This window comes from Sturnus vulgaris, chromosome 5 (genome assembly GCF_052056855.1).
Source record: "Sturnus vulgaris isolate bStuVul1 chromosome 5, bStuVul1.hap1, whole genome shotgun sequence".
Lineage (NCBI taxonomy): Eukaryota > Metazoa > Chordata > Aves > Passeriformes > Sturnidae > Sturnus > Sturnus vulgaris.
Genome location: NC_142247.1, coordinates 48,849,883 through 48,869,054, shown reverse-complemented (window position 1 = coordinate 48,869,054; position 19,172 = coordinate 48,849,883). Strand labels below are relative to the sequence as shown.

The following is a 19,172-nucleotide window of genomic DNA, read 5'->3' as shown; positions in this document are numbered from 1 at the left end:
CTTTTCAAAATACCACAACTTTTAAACTCTGTCTCAGTTATCTTTTCCTAGGTGTAAATACTTTCCATAAGTAAATATTGTGAGTTAAAACAGTATTGACATGTATTTTCCTTCAGTAGTCTCCCCATCAGTATCAATATCTATTCAGTGCTGTATTCATGATATTTATGTACCCCCATGAATTAGCATGAAATTTCCTATCATGCCAAAACAAAGTCCTTTGTGGACACCAGAAAAAAATATATATGAAATATCTAACAAGCTGTATTTTGGTATTTTTTTTGTTTATTTTAGTCATGATTGTTGGAAGAAAAAAATATTTTTACTTACATAGTATTTTCGTGGATGGTTATTTAATGCAATTGATTTTAGTTTAAATAAAATTTTATTAATATATTAATTTGAAGTTAGTTTATTGGGGACCATATTTCTGGAGATGTGTCAGATATAGCCTTAGAGCTGATCGTTTTGCTGCTGATACCTTGCTTCCTTTTTTTTTTTTTTTAACATGTGCATTTCAGGCAATCTTGTTTCTTTGTGAAGTGCTGTGTGGCCTTTAAGTTTGCTCACACAGCTGTAGCCCACTGGCATATGCTGTCTTTGCTTTTTCTTCTTTGAATAATATTCACAATAAACAGTCTTGAATTTTTTCACCTCCATTTTTCTTGTAGGAAGCAAATGCTACCAGTTAAGGCTTCTGTAATTCTCTGTTAATTGAGTTACGTTTTTTTCTTCCAATTTGCCAATTGCTTCTTTTAAATGACCTTTTTACATATTCAGCAAGGAGAGCAAAGATGCTTTCTGAAGTAGTTTTCTGTTTATTTTTCTCTCTCATCTACCCTTTTGCTTTTTTGTGCTTATGTCTTTCTCTGCTTCTCATTCTGTACATTAAGTTAATTCTTTCTTTTCTAGAGTGTGTAGAACTAGAAGCTGTTTGTAACCCTTAATTCAGCTGTGAATATTTTCTGTTTCCCATGTTCCCTTTCCCCCACCTCTGTTGTTTGGGATACATTTCCTACCTCCCTTGAGCCCTGAGCAATTGAAATGCTGTAATTTTTCCTCTTTCTAGGTACATTTTGGTGCTAATTGCAAACTGTTTCTCAGTAAATTTTGCACCTTTAGATGGCCTTTTGCACTTGTAGGGGCTTTTCTGCCACTCAGCCATATGAGAATTCCTTTTCATTCTCACCATAAATATTGTGCAAGTTATTTCTGTATCCTAGTGCAGGGTCATTTGAGAGAACTGGGGGCTGTGCTGGTAGAACTCGGAGGACACCTTCAGACTGCCAGTTTTTCTTCACTGTTTCAGGGTCTTGCTGCCATTCCCAGATCGGTGTTCTATTTTTTCCCCAATTCAGTATTCCAGTTCCATTTTTAGAACTGTATGACTGAATTGCAAAAAAAAAAAAAAAAAAAAAAGGCGTCCAGATTAGGAATATGATATAAAAAATATTTGTTCAATACTGTAATACTCAGTGTTCTGGTTTATACAAATGCTTTGTGCACTGTATTTGTATAGGGTAAAATACATAAAGTGGTAAAGGTGGTATTGAAGTGTCTCAATCAAACACATTAAAACCACTGTAAAAGGAGGCAAGGGGAAGAAAAGTAATATGGTTAATTATGGCCTTCTGTGTGGATAGGTGGTATCACAAAAATGAAATGCATACACTACCAAAGCAGGCAAAAGATTTAGAATAAATTTAAGAAAATAAACCAGACAACAAATATCTGCCTAGAAGTAGGTAAAAAATGAATTTTCTTTCTTTATTTTTTGTGCCATTAGTTCTTGGAATATGTTTGGGATTTTTAGTAGTCATCATCCTTGTTATATACAAACTCTGGTGTCAGCTTTGTAGCAAAATTCTTCTAATACTGACATTATAAAAACACCTTGTGGGCTTTATTTGCACATGGTGATGTTAATTGAAATGGAGGCATTGTAGTGAAATTCATGTAGCAACTGATGGAATTCCCAAGTGAGAGTGTCCTTTCATGTGTACATTTATAGAGTACTTTTGCTCAGTCTTCTCTCAATGCCATTTTGAGACTTTAAATGGGGAAATGTAGTTTGCGGTATTTAGTATAGACTTCTGTTGGATGTTCCCCTGGGATTGGTTCATAGATGAGCATAACATTTCTTTTTTTTTCTTTTTACTGTTTGGTGTAAATATCATGTTTGATGCTAATGCTAAACCACTTTTTACTGCAAGGTGGAAAGTTTCTTGATCTGAGGTCACAGCCTGATCACTTGAATATGTATAAGATTATATTCTGGTAAGATAAATAGTTGGAATGCTAATTTGGCTGTTAAGAAGTTGACAGCAGTGGGAAGGTAATGTCCAGTCCTGGCTAGTGGGATAGGGAGATGAATCCAGCAGATGCTATCAAAGCATCCCATCTGAGAGAGACTGGCACCTTGGTCTGAAACTTCAGGTGCTCTGCAGAGCTTCTGTGAGTCCCTGGCACAGGAACAGAAATTTAAGCCACACTACTCCTTCAGTGTAGCCTGTGTTGTGTTGGCAAAAAGCCAGCTTGAGGTGAAGGAAACTAGTTTGTACCAAACAACCAGGAAAACCCCATGCCAAGCACAGCCGTGTCTTCCTCTCTCCTCTCTTTTTGGGTTGTTGGTTTGATTTTTGTGGGGTTTTGTTTGTTTTGATTTTCTTTTTTGTTGTTGTTTTGTCCAAGGATCTTTTCTGGCAATTCAAGCAGATCCAAAAATTCATTTTTATGTACATTTGAATGGAGGATGTAACTAGAGCATTGCATCTGTGCTGGCTGGGGACAGTTTGTTTTTTCTCCCAAATGTTTTGCAAACTTCCTGATTTCATTTGTTGTTTTTTTCTTTGTTTTCATATCTGGCATTTACAGTCTCTGATTTTGGGTATAACTGTTTTCCTTTTTGCCATCCTTTGCTCTGGTTAAATCCTGCCCTGACTGTTCTGCTGTTTGTTTCAGACAAGCAGCAAAGTGAGGCTGACATTAATTAGCTGATTACATTGACCAGACATAATATAAATGTTGCTGCTGATATGATATAGTGCAAACAACATTTAGTGTTGTGCTGTTTCTTTTCTCTGATGTGCTCCCTGTGTTTCTGAACGGCTGAGCTTTTTGGGTCCTGAAGATTTCTGTGATGGAAAGGATGGCATTTTCACTGTTTCTATCTGCAGACTTGATATGAATTAAAATAAAATGATAGGTCTAATAACTTGATCCTGCATTTTAGCATTTTATGATTCTTAATATGAAAGCGTTATTAAACAACATTTAGAAGAAGAAATTAATTTTATTGTTTGCAAATGCCTGATTATTTTGGAAGAGTGGAGAATCTGCACAGAATTCACAGTTGTAGAAGGATATGGATAAAGAAGTCTTGTGCTTTTCTTTTTTTGTTTTGTTTATATGCTTTGTTTTGTTTTGATGTTTTGCTTCAAGGGTCCTGTTTGTCTTGTGTTTGGCAGGTTTTTTTCTAGGAAAACCAGTATTTTAATTAGACCAGGAGAATCTTGTATGTTGTCCAGGGGGCACAGTGCAAAGAAAACACTTTCAGGAAGATGGAGGGGAAGAGTATTAAAACAGACAGCACAGGCATTTGTTTTTCACAATTTGGAGAGAAAATGGTTGTGTGGTTCTTGGAAAAGATTTGTTCGTGTGGTAGCCAGAAGGTTGACTAACTTAGAGATTTGGGGTTTGGGTTTGTTTTAATAATCCTGTTGTTTAGAACTTTTAAAATATGAATATGCAAGTTGGCTTTGTTTTGATTCACTTTACTGCAAGTCATTAATATAGCAGTATGCACAATACTATGTGAGGTCAAGATATCTGGCTTGCAAATGTGAATCTTCAAATACCACGGTTCTCTAACTGAGAGTCTGCAAGTTGTTTTTCTACTTAGATGAGGCATTTTTTTTTCCTAAGTGAATTATTGGAGGGCTTTGGGAATTGATGTACTGAGAAAGAAAACATCTCTTAATCATTGCTGCATTTGGTGTTGTTTGGCATGTGTCTACCGTTAGATATGGTGTAAATGTGGGGTTTCTGAAGAATTTTGACTGATCTCTACCAGTTCTGGCATTCCTTACTACTATAAGCTGTTTTATGTGGAGGTAGTTCCTGTTACTTCGAGTCTCTCCCTGACCTATTCAGGAGAGCTCTCTATTCAAGTAAATAGGGAATGCCCTGCAGGAGCAACAGTCTTGTAGTCTGGACAAGATCTTGCATGCATTTTGCAACGAGTAATGAATTAGGCAGGTTTTACTGCTTTCTCAAGTTGGGAACAGCCTGTTGTCTCTTTTGCATCTTTTTTAGAAGTGTTATTTTGTTTCGAACAATGTCTTAAAAGAATTCATTTGGCCTGCTTATAGCTTTAACATTCTTTTTTGATTAGTAAATAAATTTTAAAATTTGTTAGCTGTTTAGAACCAGCCTAGCTTGGGGCATTCTTAGTTTGAATAGTTGTTATAATAGCTGTTCCAACCAAAGCGTTCCTTAATGGAGCTGCTCTGAAATTGTATGTATACTCACCTTTTATTCCAGAATAATTTGTATTTGCAAAATGAGGAAAGAAAAATAAGTACTGCTGCTCTTTAGTTTTAGCGGGCTGAACTCCTCTAGGATGGCTACTGCAAATAACTTTTTAAAACACCAATGTGGGTAATATTCCTGTGGATGAGATCCCAGCACAAGTGCGTTAGCTTTTATTTCCCAATGACAGAATGAAAATTTAAGGAATTCTATATGTAGTATTGCCAAGAGCAGGATTTACCAGCAGGACTTTTATACTTCTTGTATGACAGAAACTGCAGAATTGCCACCATTTCATTTCAGATGTCAAAGCCAGATGCACTGCTTTCCTTAATAGAACTCTTCAGGAATTATTATGTCTCATTGAGAAGTCTCTCTTAACTTCACAGTTCCTTACTGTCATTCTTGAATGTTTGCATTGTGCCACTCCAGAAGTCATATGGAATTCTGACATCACTGCCTCTATTTTCTTATGCTGTCCTGTAATAAGTCTGTGTTGTGTTGCAGGAATTCTTTGCACTTTTTTCCCTATTGGATGAAATAGCAAAAAAACCTAGCAGTTTGCCCTGTTCAAAAGCAATGAACTAAATTTTACTCCTTTCAACTAATTTTTGGTTTGGAAGTTTCACAGTAGTTTATTGGACATGTTTCCTTAACAAGGTTTTTTTCCCACAGATTATGTAGTGTGTGTTGGCTCCACAAAGACATGAAGTCTAAAGATAGAGGAAGGTAGGCAGGGGATTCTTGTAAGATGACTTGAAATATATTGCAGCTGATTCAAGTCCATTATCATTTTACTAATACTTGAAATATACAACAGTCAACAATCTGAGCATGTATCTGTAAGAAATTTGATGATTCTTGTGCATCAGTGAGAGTCCAGGTGAGCCTTGTGTTAATTTGCCATCTTGCTTCATGGACTTCATAAGAGTAAGAGCAGACTTTGCTTATTTACTGAGCTAATTGGTGAGACCGCATGAGCTAAAGGACAGTGAATCACAAGGGACCTGGCATTCCTTTAAGGACAGCTTCATGGAGCACAAAGCAATAGTCCATACACCTGCTTGGGAAAATGAGTGGAGGTCTAAGGAGAGCAGCAGTATTGAGGGAACTCATGACTCAGCCTCAGCACACCAGACTCATGCAGAAGGGAGAAACGAGGACAAGATCACTCAGGGATATAAAAATCCTGCCTGCATAGGCAGAAGTGGTATTCAGAAAGCCACTCCTACTGGTAGGGGCGTCAAAGGCAACAGGAACTTCCAGCACTGGCTCGGGAGTTAAGGAAGAAGAGAAATGAGGGAAATACATGCTTGCTGCTGACTGTGACAGGCGATCCAGGGGCAGTGAATATGGACAAGGCTGAGGCACTTGATCCTTTCTTTACCCTGGTCTTCTCCATCAGGGTCTTCTAAGCCTTTGTCCCTATGTACTGGGTTGAAAGTGGAGAATAACTCAGTGGTGAAAGAGGATTGGGTCAGAGCCTTTTCTTGCTATAGAGAAAACATCTTTGCATTCTGTTTGGTGTAGGGCCCAAGACTCCGAAAATAGTAACACTAATGAGGATGTGGAAATAGAATAAGAAAGCCAGTGAAGTAAATGGATGGGATGAATGTGAGTGGTTGTTCATAGTGTTACTTCAGCATTTTCAAGATAGAGTCTCTTCCATCTGACTTGTCAACGACCCTATAGTGTTTTTGAAAGTAACATCTCTGGCTATTAATGAAGCTGGACAATTGTAGAATCATGCACTTGGTGTGTGCTGCTTCTGAATTCCTAAAACTGTGGTTTGTAATGCAGCAGCTTGTAATCCACATTTTCTCTTAAGAATTAGTGTAATGGATGGGAGTAAATCTCTTCTGATACTTAAGTGCACACAATTGAAACATGCAGGGACAAGTGAAGAAGAAATGAAGAATAGGGAAGCAGCCTCATGAGGACTGTTAAAAGTAGAGCTAGCTGCTGGGTTTTTTTTGGAGTGGATCACAGTTCTTAAAGCTTGCAGCTTTTTCATTTGGGAGAAGTGCACAATTGTTTCCCAGTGACTGCCCTTAATCCTTGATTGTCAACGTCCATCTTCAGATTAATCTAAACCAGAGATGAACATACAGGTGTTACAAATGCAGTGAGAATGCTGATAAAGTTTCAACATACTCTGACAGTACATATGATGTAAAATACTGAAGTCCTGTGTGCATCATCTCTTTTTATCTTAGTACTTTGGGGGAAAATGGTTTTACCATCCACCAGACTCAGGTGTTTCTCTGTGAGATTAATGGTGGTTGACAGAACCAAGTGTAAAACACTCAGCCATGGTGGTTCGACACAAAGGGTAAAGGAGTGACACAAGATGTTCCTGTATTTGCCCCTCCCTTTTCTTTCTGAGCAATCTCTATTAAGTTCCTCTAGATATCACAGCTAATAGATATTTCAAATTAGGATCAGATATTAGGGTCCAGAGGGAAAATCTGCCTGATTGCCTATGAAAGGCTAGAGTTTGTTAATGCTTTTTTTGCCCCGTTGTGAAATGAATGTATAGATTTCAGTCCATGCTTAAAATTGCGACAAGTGTTTCAGTGAAGTGACAAAACAGTGTGATACTTCTGCAGACTCATTCCTAAAAATTCCTGTGGTTATCAGTATTAGTGCCTGTCTTACATGTATTATATGAAGGACTGGCTGGACTGACTTGGTAGTCTTTTCGGACCCATATCCCTTGCTTCCTCCCAGTGTCAGAACAAGATCAGCTTTTGTGTTTACTGCCTTCCTCACCGTGTTCCCAGACAATTCTTGGTAATGGATGCTGCGGAGTCCAGATTAAGAAGTGCGTCATTAGCTAATTGAATTCCAACTACAGATTGCTTTAGTTGGAAGTGTAATGCAATTTGAAAGAATTTCCTGATGCATGGAGTACTGTATTGTTTCATTTAGTGTGTTTGCAAAGGCTCCAGATTGTTCCTTCCCCATCTAGAGGTAGCTGGGAGTAAGACACAGTGGTTTGTTTCTATACATGGCTTGGTGTACCCATTTTAGCTTCCTGCATTACCACTCCTTTGGAAAGACTTAAGAGCAGCAGTGTGCAGCAGCTTGTCACATGGATTTTGGTTTCCTTTTGTAATGAGGTTCTTGATAAGGATTCCACCTATTTGTTACTATCCTGTGTGTTGCTTGGATTATATGTTTATGAGAAGCCACTTCATCTAAGTCTGATCTCCAGCCTTTTGAGACTGAGTGATCATTTTTCACATGCCTAGAAAAATCTTGCTCAAGAGACCACAGAATCAGTAAGATTGGAAGAGACCTTCAAGATCATCCAGTCCAACCATCAACCCAGTGTAATCACCTGTAAATCATCCTGAAGTGCCATATCCAGATGCCTCTTAATGTTTGAAATATTTTTAATAAATGAAGCACTGGTATTCTTTGGGTTTTCTTCCAATGCAACAGATGAACCTTTATCATCTCTCATTCTTTTGGTTGGGCATTTCACTTGTTTTAAGTAAGTTTGTTGAGAGATGGTTTGTTATTTGTCTCTGTGAAGTTTGTTTTTTTACAGTCTGTGATGTCAGTAGTTCCTCAGAAGTGGGCCAGAACAGGAGCTCTCTCAGGGAGGCTTGCAGACCTAGTTCATGCTGTGCTCAGGTTGTTCTTAAGTTATTTGGTAAGAGTTCAGTGCCCAGTGGTCTGTTACAGGCTGCTTGCAGAGAAGGTGCCCAAAGTTGGTTTGGAAAAGGACAGATGAAGAAAATTATTAATAACTTTCTAGGGGAGTCTTTTGAAGGAAAAACCAAATCTTAATAAGGCAGTATTTCTGTTTGACCCTGTTCTTTTCCCAAGTCTTTCTAGACTATTGATCTCACTGCTGTCATATGAAAAATATACATAATCTACACTGGCGTGTTATTTGCCTGTTAAGACAAATGATACTTTTGATAAAACATCTTTTTTTTTTTTTTTTTTCTGCGCCATAAAGCGTATAAAGTGGTACAATAAAAGAAGGCTTTCATTTGTTGCTGTTCAAACTTTCTAGGGCTTTGGCCTTGTATTTTAATACTTACTTTGTCATTGTGCATACAAGCCCTATTCTAATAGGTTTTAAAGCTCTCTTATAATATATTCGTGTTTTTATTTTACTGCACTAGTAGAAATGTACTGATAGTAATGTGTTGCTTGATCTATTTTTCAGTTTCAGTTTCTAGTTTTCAGTTTCATCAGTCACCTAATGTCACTAAGTTTGTGAGATTTAAGGATATTCATCACTTCTTTTATATAATGTTATTCTAGGTTATATACTCATAATTTGCTTGAAGTCTCAAATCTGTTACTTCAGAACTGGTAGGCTGAGTGGAGGTTCCATAGCAATTACATAATGCACCTTGCAGCTGTCAGAAGCATCTGTTGGTTTCCTTTTTTTTGGTTTTGTTTTCTTGTTTGTGTGGTTTTTAACAAGAGAATTGTTTAGTAGTTGCATTAATACAGAAATATTTCCTAGATTGTGGTAATGACTGTCAGAGTGGTTTTCTCACTATGTAGACATAGAGCTGCAGAAAATTGGAAGAGTTTAATACAGTATTATTAAAAAGAAAATATCTTCTCAATCAGATGGAGGATTATGTTGACATAGCTGGGCCTATTTTTAGTCATTAGTTTTAATATGGTATTTGTCTGGAATCACTTTTAATACCCAGGTTTTCACAGCAGCTTGTTGGACCAGTTGTGACCATGTCCTGCAGGAGAACATTTTAAATGTAGTCTCTCAAAGAGTATTTGTAATTTCACAGCCTTTAAGTATTTCGCAACTTTTTACAGTTTGTCATTATGTAAATACTTAAATATATACAGAGAGAGAGTGGGATGCCGTGAAACAATGTTCGTTTCTATGTTTAGGGTGTAAAACAATGTCTGTGCTTACCAAGATGATCCAGTACATTATGCAAAAAAAACCAACCAAAAACCAACCAATCAAAAAAAAAAAAAAAAAAAAGAAACCCCAAACAAAATCCCCTCACCTAACCAAACCTCAGAGAGGAATATAACATCATAACAGCCTAATGTACTCAAGTATATGTAGTTAATATATATGTTTAATGACTGCTGTTGGTGTCAATACAGCCGGCCCATGTTAATTCTAACAAATACTAACAGAGGGCTAAATTCCTCAGTTTACAAAGCAGTTTGACTATGAGATGTTAGAAAATTACATAGTAGAAGACATGGAATTTCTTTCTGAGCATTATAAAGAAAAGCATATTTTTCTGGAAATGTTTCTGGAGAGTTTGATATTTGTGGTAGAAAGTGTTAAATAGGAGATTCATTTTTCTGAAACCTATTATGAGTTTAGTTTAACCTCAAGAGGTAAAAACCATGTAGATAGAAATCTGCTCTGAGTATCCCAAGCAGGTTTGGACAGTTACTGGCTTGTAGCAGATCTGTGTCCTTCAGTGCCTGTGCAGTGGCACTGCTGTGTCTGCGGGGAGTCTCTTATGCTCCTTCAGGCACTCTGTAGCAGAGGACAAAACAGAGTGTTGTTTGCAGGCCAGATGACAGTAAACTAAAATATCACAGAATTTTTATGTTTCAGGAAGTAATGTAGCTGTATTCCACTTTTCAGAGCAGTGGAAAGAGTTCTGTGTTGGAAAGTCTTGTGGGGAGGGATCTGCTCCCACGAGGTACTGGAGTTGTCACCCGGAGACCCCTTATTCTGCAGCTGGTGCACGTTTCCCCAGAGGATGGTCGGAAAGGAGCTGGAGATGAAAATGGTAAGTGTGATCCAAGAATGTGTTTTGCCTTTTGGAAAGAGAATTCAAGTCTTTCTTGTCCTTCTAAATGAAGAACCAGTTGCTGTAATCTTAAAACTCTAGTATGCTTTTTAAAATTTGCTTGGAAGAAAACACAGCTGTTGTTTCATCTGTTTTTTCTGTTTAGCAAATGTCATGAAGTCAAAATCTTTTGGTTATTCAAAATACCTTTAATGCTTTAAGCTTTCTTGTTCTTGGGAATTTCTTTTGGGAAAAAGAGGCCAAAGAAAGCATTTCAGTTGTAAAGTTGTCTGGAATGTAGAAAACATGATATTCTTGTGTGTTTTTCATTCCCTTCCCTTTTGCTGTATAAATAAGGTATTTCATTGAGAGACTAATGAGTATGAGAGTTTTTAGAAGGAGAGTAGGAAATAGGCAATGAATGAAGAGGAAGGAGGAGAAATGAAAACAAACTTGTAATAGATGCAGATGATTGAAATGGCATGTTCTGTAGCTTACAGATGCCACCCTCTTGGGCTGTACTGAGAGATTCCAAGTGCATCAAGCACAGCACTTTAAATATTCTGTAGCTGTTTACTTTGAAGCTTGTCTTCTGTACTGCTTCTATTTTATTCTTCAGCAGATAAAGAAAGTGATCTCAGTTGTCCCTTGGGAGTTTCAATGCTCATTTTATACCAACTGATGCTCCTGATCTTAGGAAGGAGCAGCAGGGGCATATCCACCTTCTGATTGTAAGATAAATATTAGGTTTCTTATGTAGACACTAACAACTGCACAGGCTTTGTTGGCATGATAAACTTGGGACTATAAATATTAGTTCTCATTGTGTTCAAATGTTTCTTAATTTGTTTCTGCAATAGTAAGTCAAGGTATCAGAAGTTCTTTACTGTATTTGTTTTCCTGTAATATGTATGACCTTTGATTTCTCAGGGACAATTACTCATAGTTGTGCTGTTTGAAATGTTTAAGCTCCAGTCTTTATTACCGTCACAAGCAAGAACACAGGGCTCTTAACAATTAGCATGCAAACCAGGTAAGAAATTGTAGGGACAATTCAGACTGGAAATTATCTCAAGAGACCTCTAGTCTAATCTCCTCAAAATAGGGCCAACTCAGAAGTCAAGACCAGGTTTCTTTGATGTTTATCTGTTTGGGTCTGAAAACCTCGAAGGATGGAGAATTCAATCTCTGCAACTTTTAGAAATGGTGCATTTGAGGTCTTTAAATGCAGTTTTACATTGCTTGTACTGTGCAGTGTTTAGTTTGTATTTCTAGAACTTCTCAGAATGCTTGAATTCTGAGTTGTAGGGTAAAATATGATTTTGTTTTTCTTTGCAGCTTTACAGATGTAAAAGGAGGTTTTGTAGTTGGAATATTCTGAGACAAGGCAGAGCCTTTTTGTTTTAGGTTGCATTTGATTTTGAGATTTGGATTTTAAATTTAAAATTCATAGTGATATTGGACTAAATTATTTTTTATGATGCCCACTTAGATTTTTTTGGAGAAAACAAGCAATATGTAAGATGTAAATGTTATGATCTCATCTTGTTCTTCTGAAAGAGATTTGGGCTTGTTTGGTAAGAACAGATTTGATAAGAACAGAAATTATGATTTACCAATTGAGTTTGAAATATCTCTTCTCTCTAAAATTCAAGCAAATTGTGGTCTAAATGGTGTTGTCACTGAACTGGTTTAGCCTATGTTCAGATTGTGGTGTTATAATTGTAAGAGAAGATGGGATCAAGTAGCTTGGAAAGAAAAAAACCTCTTATCCTAGCTGTGCTGCGTAATGTTGTAATAAGTGCCATTAGAGGGTCTATTTTTAGAGGTAATTTTATTTGTCATGAGGTAGATGTTGAGGCAGGGTTGAATATGGATTTGGGATATAGTCTTGCAGAGGGAAATAATCTTGCAGAAAAGGATTTTATCCAGGTGAGGGATTTCTTCTTTACAAGTTGAATATTGAATAGCGAGTATCAGTCTTGGCATGCTACTTTGTGAATGCTGGCATTGAACTCTCTGTGCACACAGATGGTTTGATACAACTCTCTCCTCTTATGTCTTCTGTTTTGTGATTGTCACCTGTGTCCATCCTAATGCTTGCTCTACTGGTATTATATATTAACACAGCTGTTTCAAAATAGCTGCTACTCTGTGGTTCTTACAGTCTTTAGTTTTACCTCTGTTGGAGTGTTGGCATCTAGAAAGCTTCCCAGTTTTTAACACAAAGCACTTTTGACTGCTGTGCTGTTCACTTTGGGAGGGACAAGTGATACCCTTGTACTGTGATCACTGCAATAAATCAAGAGAGTCAGAAAATACCAAAAATAAATTTTCCATTAAATGTGAAGTTCTGTATTTTTATAACAGATCTGTATATTCTACAGAGAATATGTGTAATTGATGTGAAGGAAATGTTCTCATCATGCTTTTGCTGTTTATTGATGGCCTCTAGTGATTCAGCACGTATGGTGTGTTTGATGTGATGATACCACACTGCAGTGTTCTCTGATCAAATTGCATGAGAAGCAGCACTTATCAGAGAACTGGGCCTGATCTTGTGAATTATTAAATTGACCTTGCAGTGAAGACCTATAATGGTAGTTCAGATAGGGAAAATCAGAGAGAACATACCAGTGGCCAAGTAGTAAATGCTTTTATGTTCCTTTTTCTCATTTGTTCCAAGATAGGAAACTGAACACTGTTCAAATTCTCAACAGACATAATTGATACAGAATACAGGAATGATTAATACAGATCCATTGCTTAATAAATCAATACTGTTTTTTTAGCCTTTTGTTCTCTACTTCAAATAGGAATCTCTTCGAACCTCTACCTCCCAAACAGTGTGGCTTGCTTCACTGGGCTTGGTTTTGTAGAAGCACAAGAGAAGAAAAGCTTTCCCTCAAAAGTACTTGCAGTCTAGTTAGTGTCAAGGCTGGGGAAAATGGTACAACAGTTAGGAAATTCCCATTGCCATGCTGCAGGAAATTCTCTATGGTGGTGGCCTTTTATGACTCCCAGCAGCTTCTTCCATTGGAAATTAATAACATTTCTATTGTTTTAGAAAGGGAGAGGAGATACATGAATAACTGAACTCAGTAATCTTTGTATTGTATTGAGCTTCTTAAAGGAGTGTTATAGAGTAGGATGTAACAAGTACAATTTGGTGAAGGCAGTCCTGAGAAAAATCAAGTAATATGTGTGCTTTTCCTGTGTATTAATTAAGGTTTTCAGGACTTACTACAGGATATGGAAAACAAGAAAAATATAGACGGATGCTTTATTCACGAGATGTGGTGGGGATTTTTTTTGGAAAAGCAGGATCTGTTTGTTCTTAATAGCTGTTCTTTTAGTTATTTCTTATAATGTGTAATACTGGATTTCATCATGACCAAAGTATCATTTCCTCACACCTTTATCTAGCATTTAATTTTTAATGTAATCAGGTGATTAATTCTTCTGAAGGTATTGCCTGAAAAGCTTCCAAAAAATAACAACTGAGGGAAGACTGATTTACCAGTTAAATGGATGATAAAAAAAAATTCTACATGGAAACCAGTGGGTCATCGAATGTAGGCTAATTAAAATCACTTTCTCCTTGCCTTGAGCATTGTTACATTTAGAGAAATGCAATTCCTTCCCCCTTTCCTAAAAAAACTTCTTTCCATTAAATTAGATCTATTGGGAAACTTTTCCATAGGTGTTAGCAAGTTAAAATGCAGGGCCTCTGACCCAAGTGTGTCTTTTTAATATTTAAGAAGCTTATAGATAATACTGAAAAAAAATATTTTTACATAGAACTAAGCCTAGTACCTAGCTGCAGATTCCCATGTCACCAGAAAGAGAATAATTTATGACTAAAACAGTGTCTGAGAAGGAAATCATCTCCTGTGGAGGGACATAACCAGAGAATGCTCGGTCCATATTTTTCAAATGTAGCAGTGGCTGTATCTTGCTGTATATTTTTCTTCCTAGCTTTAGGCTTCTCTTTACTCCCTTAGATTTAGTTTTCAAGAGGAGATGAGCAATGCAATACTGAACATACTGTAATTCCTTTCTCTATGTGCATTTTACTTTATTTCCTCTGAGCAGTAAATACAACCTGTTCAATAACCTGGAATGGAGAAACCCTTTCATTTTGTACTTACTTTCGAGACTGGTATGCCATTTTGCCTATTTACTGACCAATACAAATGAAAACTTTTTCAGAATGATGTTTTCTTCATAGCTCATGTGCCTGCAGAGCAATAGGGATGAAAGTTTGGTTTTAAAAACTTTTCCTTAACACATCCAGTCCATCAAAATCATATTTCTGTTGAGGATACACACACCTTTGACTGAGCAAAACATTAGCTCTCCAGATGAACTAAGCTTTTCAAACAGATGAGTTGATGATTGTTGTGCTACCTGAATTTTGTACCGAACAGGCACAAACCAAGAATATCTTCACCAGTTTGTTTTGCTGATCCCATTTTCAGGGTGTTGTACAGAGATCACAGGAAAATAGAGCTGTAAATTCATCAACTCCTCAATAAGAAGTTGGGTTTTTTTGTAATGAAATTGCCATAAATTGAAAAAATTAAAAGTTGAGAAGGGTAATGCTTATGTTGTCTCTTCTTAAATCTGTCTTAAAACTGTTGTTATTCTTTAATTGAGTCTTCAAAATATTGATGCACAGCATCAGATTTCCTTCCCATGCAGTAACACTACTTCCAGTGGCATTATAAATATATCTTTACTCTTTCTGGTTCTTGCCATGAGTAAATTATGAGAAAAATATTTTGCCAAAGAAGTTCAGCTTTGTGGAGCCCAGTAGTGCTGTTTTCTGTGCTTAGATAAGAAAATACTTTGAGCTGTTGGAATTAGGTTAATGGCAATAATAGTCATCATCAGAATTTGTTGGATAGAGTATCTGATTAATAGGCATAATTTATATGTATTTAGTTAAGATCTGATTTTTGTGTATATTGCTAATGTTACACACTCTCATCAATACTAGAATAGCATCCACATCTGTCTGCATGCATTTGTGCTCTTTGTAATGGAATTTGGTACTAAATGTGAATAAAATGCTATACTGAATATTATTTAAAATGTTAAACGCCATTCAATGCTGTTTCTCTTTAACTGCAGACCCTGCTACATGGAAAAATCCAAGACACCTTGCTAAAGGTTGCATTTATCCACTTGCTTTTTCTCCCTACACCTAAAGTGCATGCTTATATACACTAATCACATACATTTCATGCCACATAATTGTTGATTACACTTTTCCTTTTACACTTCAGCTACTGTGGTGATTATTTTGCTGTCTTGTGACCTGATTGGTTTTCAGTTTTCTGGCCTTTTTGCATTAGAATGAGATGATTTTTGCTTTTCTTCTCTGCTGTTGCTGCTTCATAGAACTTCCTGCACTTTTAATTCCCAAATCCTTAAAAAAAAAAAATCTTCGTTGATCAACTTTCTTAAATTTCAGCTTAAGTGAAAAAAAATTTTTAAAGATTACTTGATTGTAGGGAAACCATGTGTTTACCAAAAGGCCACATTTCTTGTAGACAGTTCTTATGGAGCAGATTGCCGTGTCACAGAGCACAGAGGAAATGACTGCAAACTAAAAATTGGAAATGGAACTTGCCACTGTGACTCGGAAACCTAATAGTGAAAGTGTGAATCTTGCAGTGTGACTCAAACTGCTGCCTGTGCTACAAAGCAGGAATTGAACAAAACCTCCTTTGCTGTTTCTGGGACTGCTCTTGCAGTCCCCAAGTAATTCTGGACCTCATTGGTGACTGACAAGAGTGAAGATGTTTGGTCCTTGACAGATTTGGGAAGAGACATGTTCTCCTAAGGCTTCTTCGTTATGCAGAATTCTTATGTATTTTCTGTTTGCTTGCTTTTAGTCCTACAGGTTTTTCTAACTTTTTCTTTCAGCTGTAATTTGATCTCACTTGCATGGTTTAAAAAGAGATGCTAAAAGCTAGCTTTTCCCCACCCAGGTTTTTAAGCTATTGCTAATAATTCTTTTGTTTTATGTTACAAGCTGATATTTAGTGAACAAGACTATTTCTGAAAGATTGTAGGATAGGTGATTGACTCAGTCATAGGTAGGAACGTGGACCTTGTGTGAGACAAATTAGCCATAGTAGTGAGGTGCAGTGTTTCAATAGACAGAATCATAAACCTATTTATACTGAACTATTTAACATCTAACTGTAGAAAGCTAACTAATTTTTCTTTTGCTGCTTGAAAAAAGAATCTCTTAGTTTTCAATGAGCAGGCCTTGGAAAAATGTTAGTGAAACATCTACTTCTTTCTCATGTATCCATTTTTGTTTTCAGAGGTCGATGCTGCAGAATGGGGTAAATTTCTTCATACCAAAAATAAGGTATGTTTACTCTCTTGATGAAGTAGCAGTGTCATAAATATGTTAACATATATATACTTAATTCTGTTGTCTCTTCCCTTGACTTTCGTGAAAGAAGATGTTTATTGGCATTATATACCTGGTATATTATGTACCAGAATACTGAGGGTTTTGTGTTTTGCTTTTTATGAGTAGAAAACTTCTAAAAACATAAAATGTCTGTTGTGTGGGTCATTGGTTCTGCTGAGTTATCATAGTCTTTTTGGGGTTATTTTGTTGATTCTTCTACTTTGTGCATTGCCAAAGTTAGAAAGGACGTCACAAAGACAAGGATAGGTGTAAGCACGAGTCATTCCAGTCCACTGAAGAATTGGCTACTTCAGGGGTTAATTAGAAAGCTGTGAAAAAGACAGAAGAGCCTCATGTGCATCAGGGTAAGGAGCAGAAACTGAGATGACCTAGCACTTCAGGAAGAGAGTCAAAGCTTAATTCTTGCTTGAAGAAAGTAATATTTTTGTTGGTAGGTAAATTACATGTGTTTATTACACAAATTATTTCCTCACCTTCTAGGCAGTGCTAGGAATTGAAGGAAAGCTAGAGAAGAATATAGAGAGAGCCAGTGCAAGGGTAGCTCTGTGATAACCTTTTTTGCATTCATGACAGGAGAACAGTTTTTACAAGAGTGGAAAAATTTGAAAATGAAACTACCCTTTGTCCTCTTCAAGATGAGAAGTGGTTTAGGCTATATGTTGCTTATTAACTTCAAAGGATTACAACAATACTCAAAATGTAATTAAGTGTTTGGAATTCTCTGTATGTGGATACAAATTAATAACTTGTGTCTGATTTGATAATAAGTGCTAATAACTGCCATCTCACAGAATTAACCAACAGATCAAATACCAATTTCTGTAATTTTTAGCACTGATGAGTCCTCTTAGCATCAGCTTAAGGGCTAATAGTAATTAATATTTTTTTCCATATTCTATGTACTTAGAGAGTTTTTCACCATCCATTGGAGAAGAGAACATTATTTTGCAGCTAGGTAAGTAAATGCTGCCTTTGATTTTTAAACTCTTTTTCTTCCTTCAGATCTATACAGATTTTGATGAAATTCGTCAGGAGATAGAAAATGAAACAGAGAGGATTTCAGGAAACAATAAGGTAAATCCTGTACTGTCCATCTGTTGTCTTGCTATTGATTTTCAAAGCACTTAACTATTCTAATGAAGAACACAGGAATACTGCTTGCTATCTTGAGATTTTTTCACTGTGTTCATAATTTATCTCTTTTTAGCTAAAAGACAAAATTGTTGCTTTGCTTCAAGATTCTGTAATAAAAGTGCAAAAATAAACTTTGAGTTAAACTTACATTTATTTTTCTACATACCTGGCTTTATGTGTAATCACAAAATTGGCTGCCGCCAAAGACAAAAGAATTGGTTGACAGATGTGTTTGGCTTTTTTCCCTTGTTGGGTGTTTTAACATATGTGGTGAAAGAAAGTGTTTGTAGTGTGAAACTACAGCCTTTGGATTTTCAAATGATGCATTCAAATATTCCAGGGCAGTAATTGTTCCTTCTTATTAATGTATTTCTAGGGGATCAGCCCTGAACCGATTCATCTTAAGATTTTTTCATCTAATGTTGTAAATCTGACTCTTGTGGATTTACCTGGAATGACAAAGGTAAGGTGCAGAATGCTCCTCTTCTGATTCTATATTTTTGAACAAGGTGTGCCTGTTCACTCTTTGCCATTGTTCTGCATTGTTGCATGAAGTGCTTTCCTGGAGTTAAGCAGTGTTATAGAAATTTAATGTGTCACTGTCTTCTGGGGGAAAATTTGGGTTTCTGATACACTTTGCTGATGTCAGAGATAGATTTGCTTTTGCTTTTCCTCTTTCTACATATAAGTGATAGTAGGTGTGTGGGCTGCATGTTCTTTTCCATAGAAGAAGTAGCGCTCCAGGTCTCAGAGCTGTACCTGTGGATAGATGAGTATTTGGCAAGTTGGAAAATGTTTTCCTCATTGCTTCTGCAGGGGTGGCTGTGTGTATTTTGTATAAGAGGCTGTATAAAGTGAGGATATCCTAACAGAAATGTTCAGATCCTGCTTGTTCAAGCTATATATGGAATAATTTTCTGAGACATGAAGAAGACAAGATGACTTCTTTCCCTGCCCAACCACACATACACACCCCACTCTTCCACTTGTGCAGGTGGTTCTTGCACACCAAGCCTCATGCAGGCATAAAGACACAATTTTGAACAGTTCCATATTTTTTTCAAGGTGCCTGTTGGTGATCAGCCTAAAGACATTGAACTTCAAATAAGAGAGCTCATCCTTCAGTTCATCAGCAACCCCAATTCCATTATCCTAGCAGTCACGGCTGCTAACACAGACATGGCTACTTCTGAAGCACTGAAAATAGCTCGGGAGGTGGATCCAGATGGTAAGCACCAAGGCTAACTGGATGCTGTAATTCAAGTGCTTTTTAAAACTCAAACCTAAGATAA

At 36.7% G+C, this 19,172-nt stretch overlaps 1 protein-coding gene across 4 annotated transcripts in view; it reads left to right on the top strand.

Moving 5' to 3' along the window:
* DNM1L (dynamin 1L) overlaps positions 1-19,172 on the top strand; it is a 36,016-nt gene that overhangs the window by 1,270 nt on the left and 15,574 nt on the right. For 2 of the 4 annotated variants that reach the window (XM_088165688.1, XM_088165687.1), the window contains exons 2-7: positions 10,142-10,289; positions 15,426-15,464; positions 16,631-16,677; positions 17,749-17,820; positions 18,257-18,343; positions 18,946-19,108. In XM_088165688.1, the coding sequence (XP_088021814.1) occupies positions 10,142-10,289; positions 15,426-15,464; positions 16,631-16,677; positions 17,749-17,820; positions 18,257-18,343; positions 18,946-19,108 (556 nt within the window). The remainder of the gene's footprint in view (positions 1-10,141; positions 10,290-15,425; positions 15,465-16,630; positions 16,678-17,748; positions 17,821-18,256; positions 18,344-18,945; positions 19,109-19,172) is intronic. The other 2 variants (XM_014881597.2, XM_014881598.2) reach the window with 1 other exon arrangement.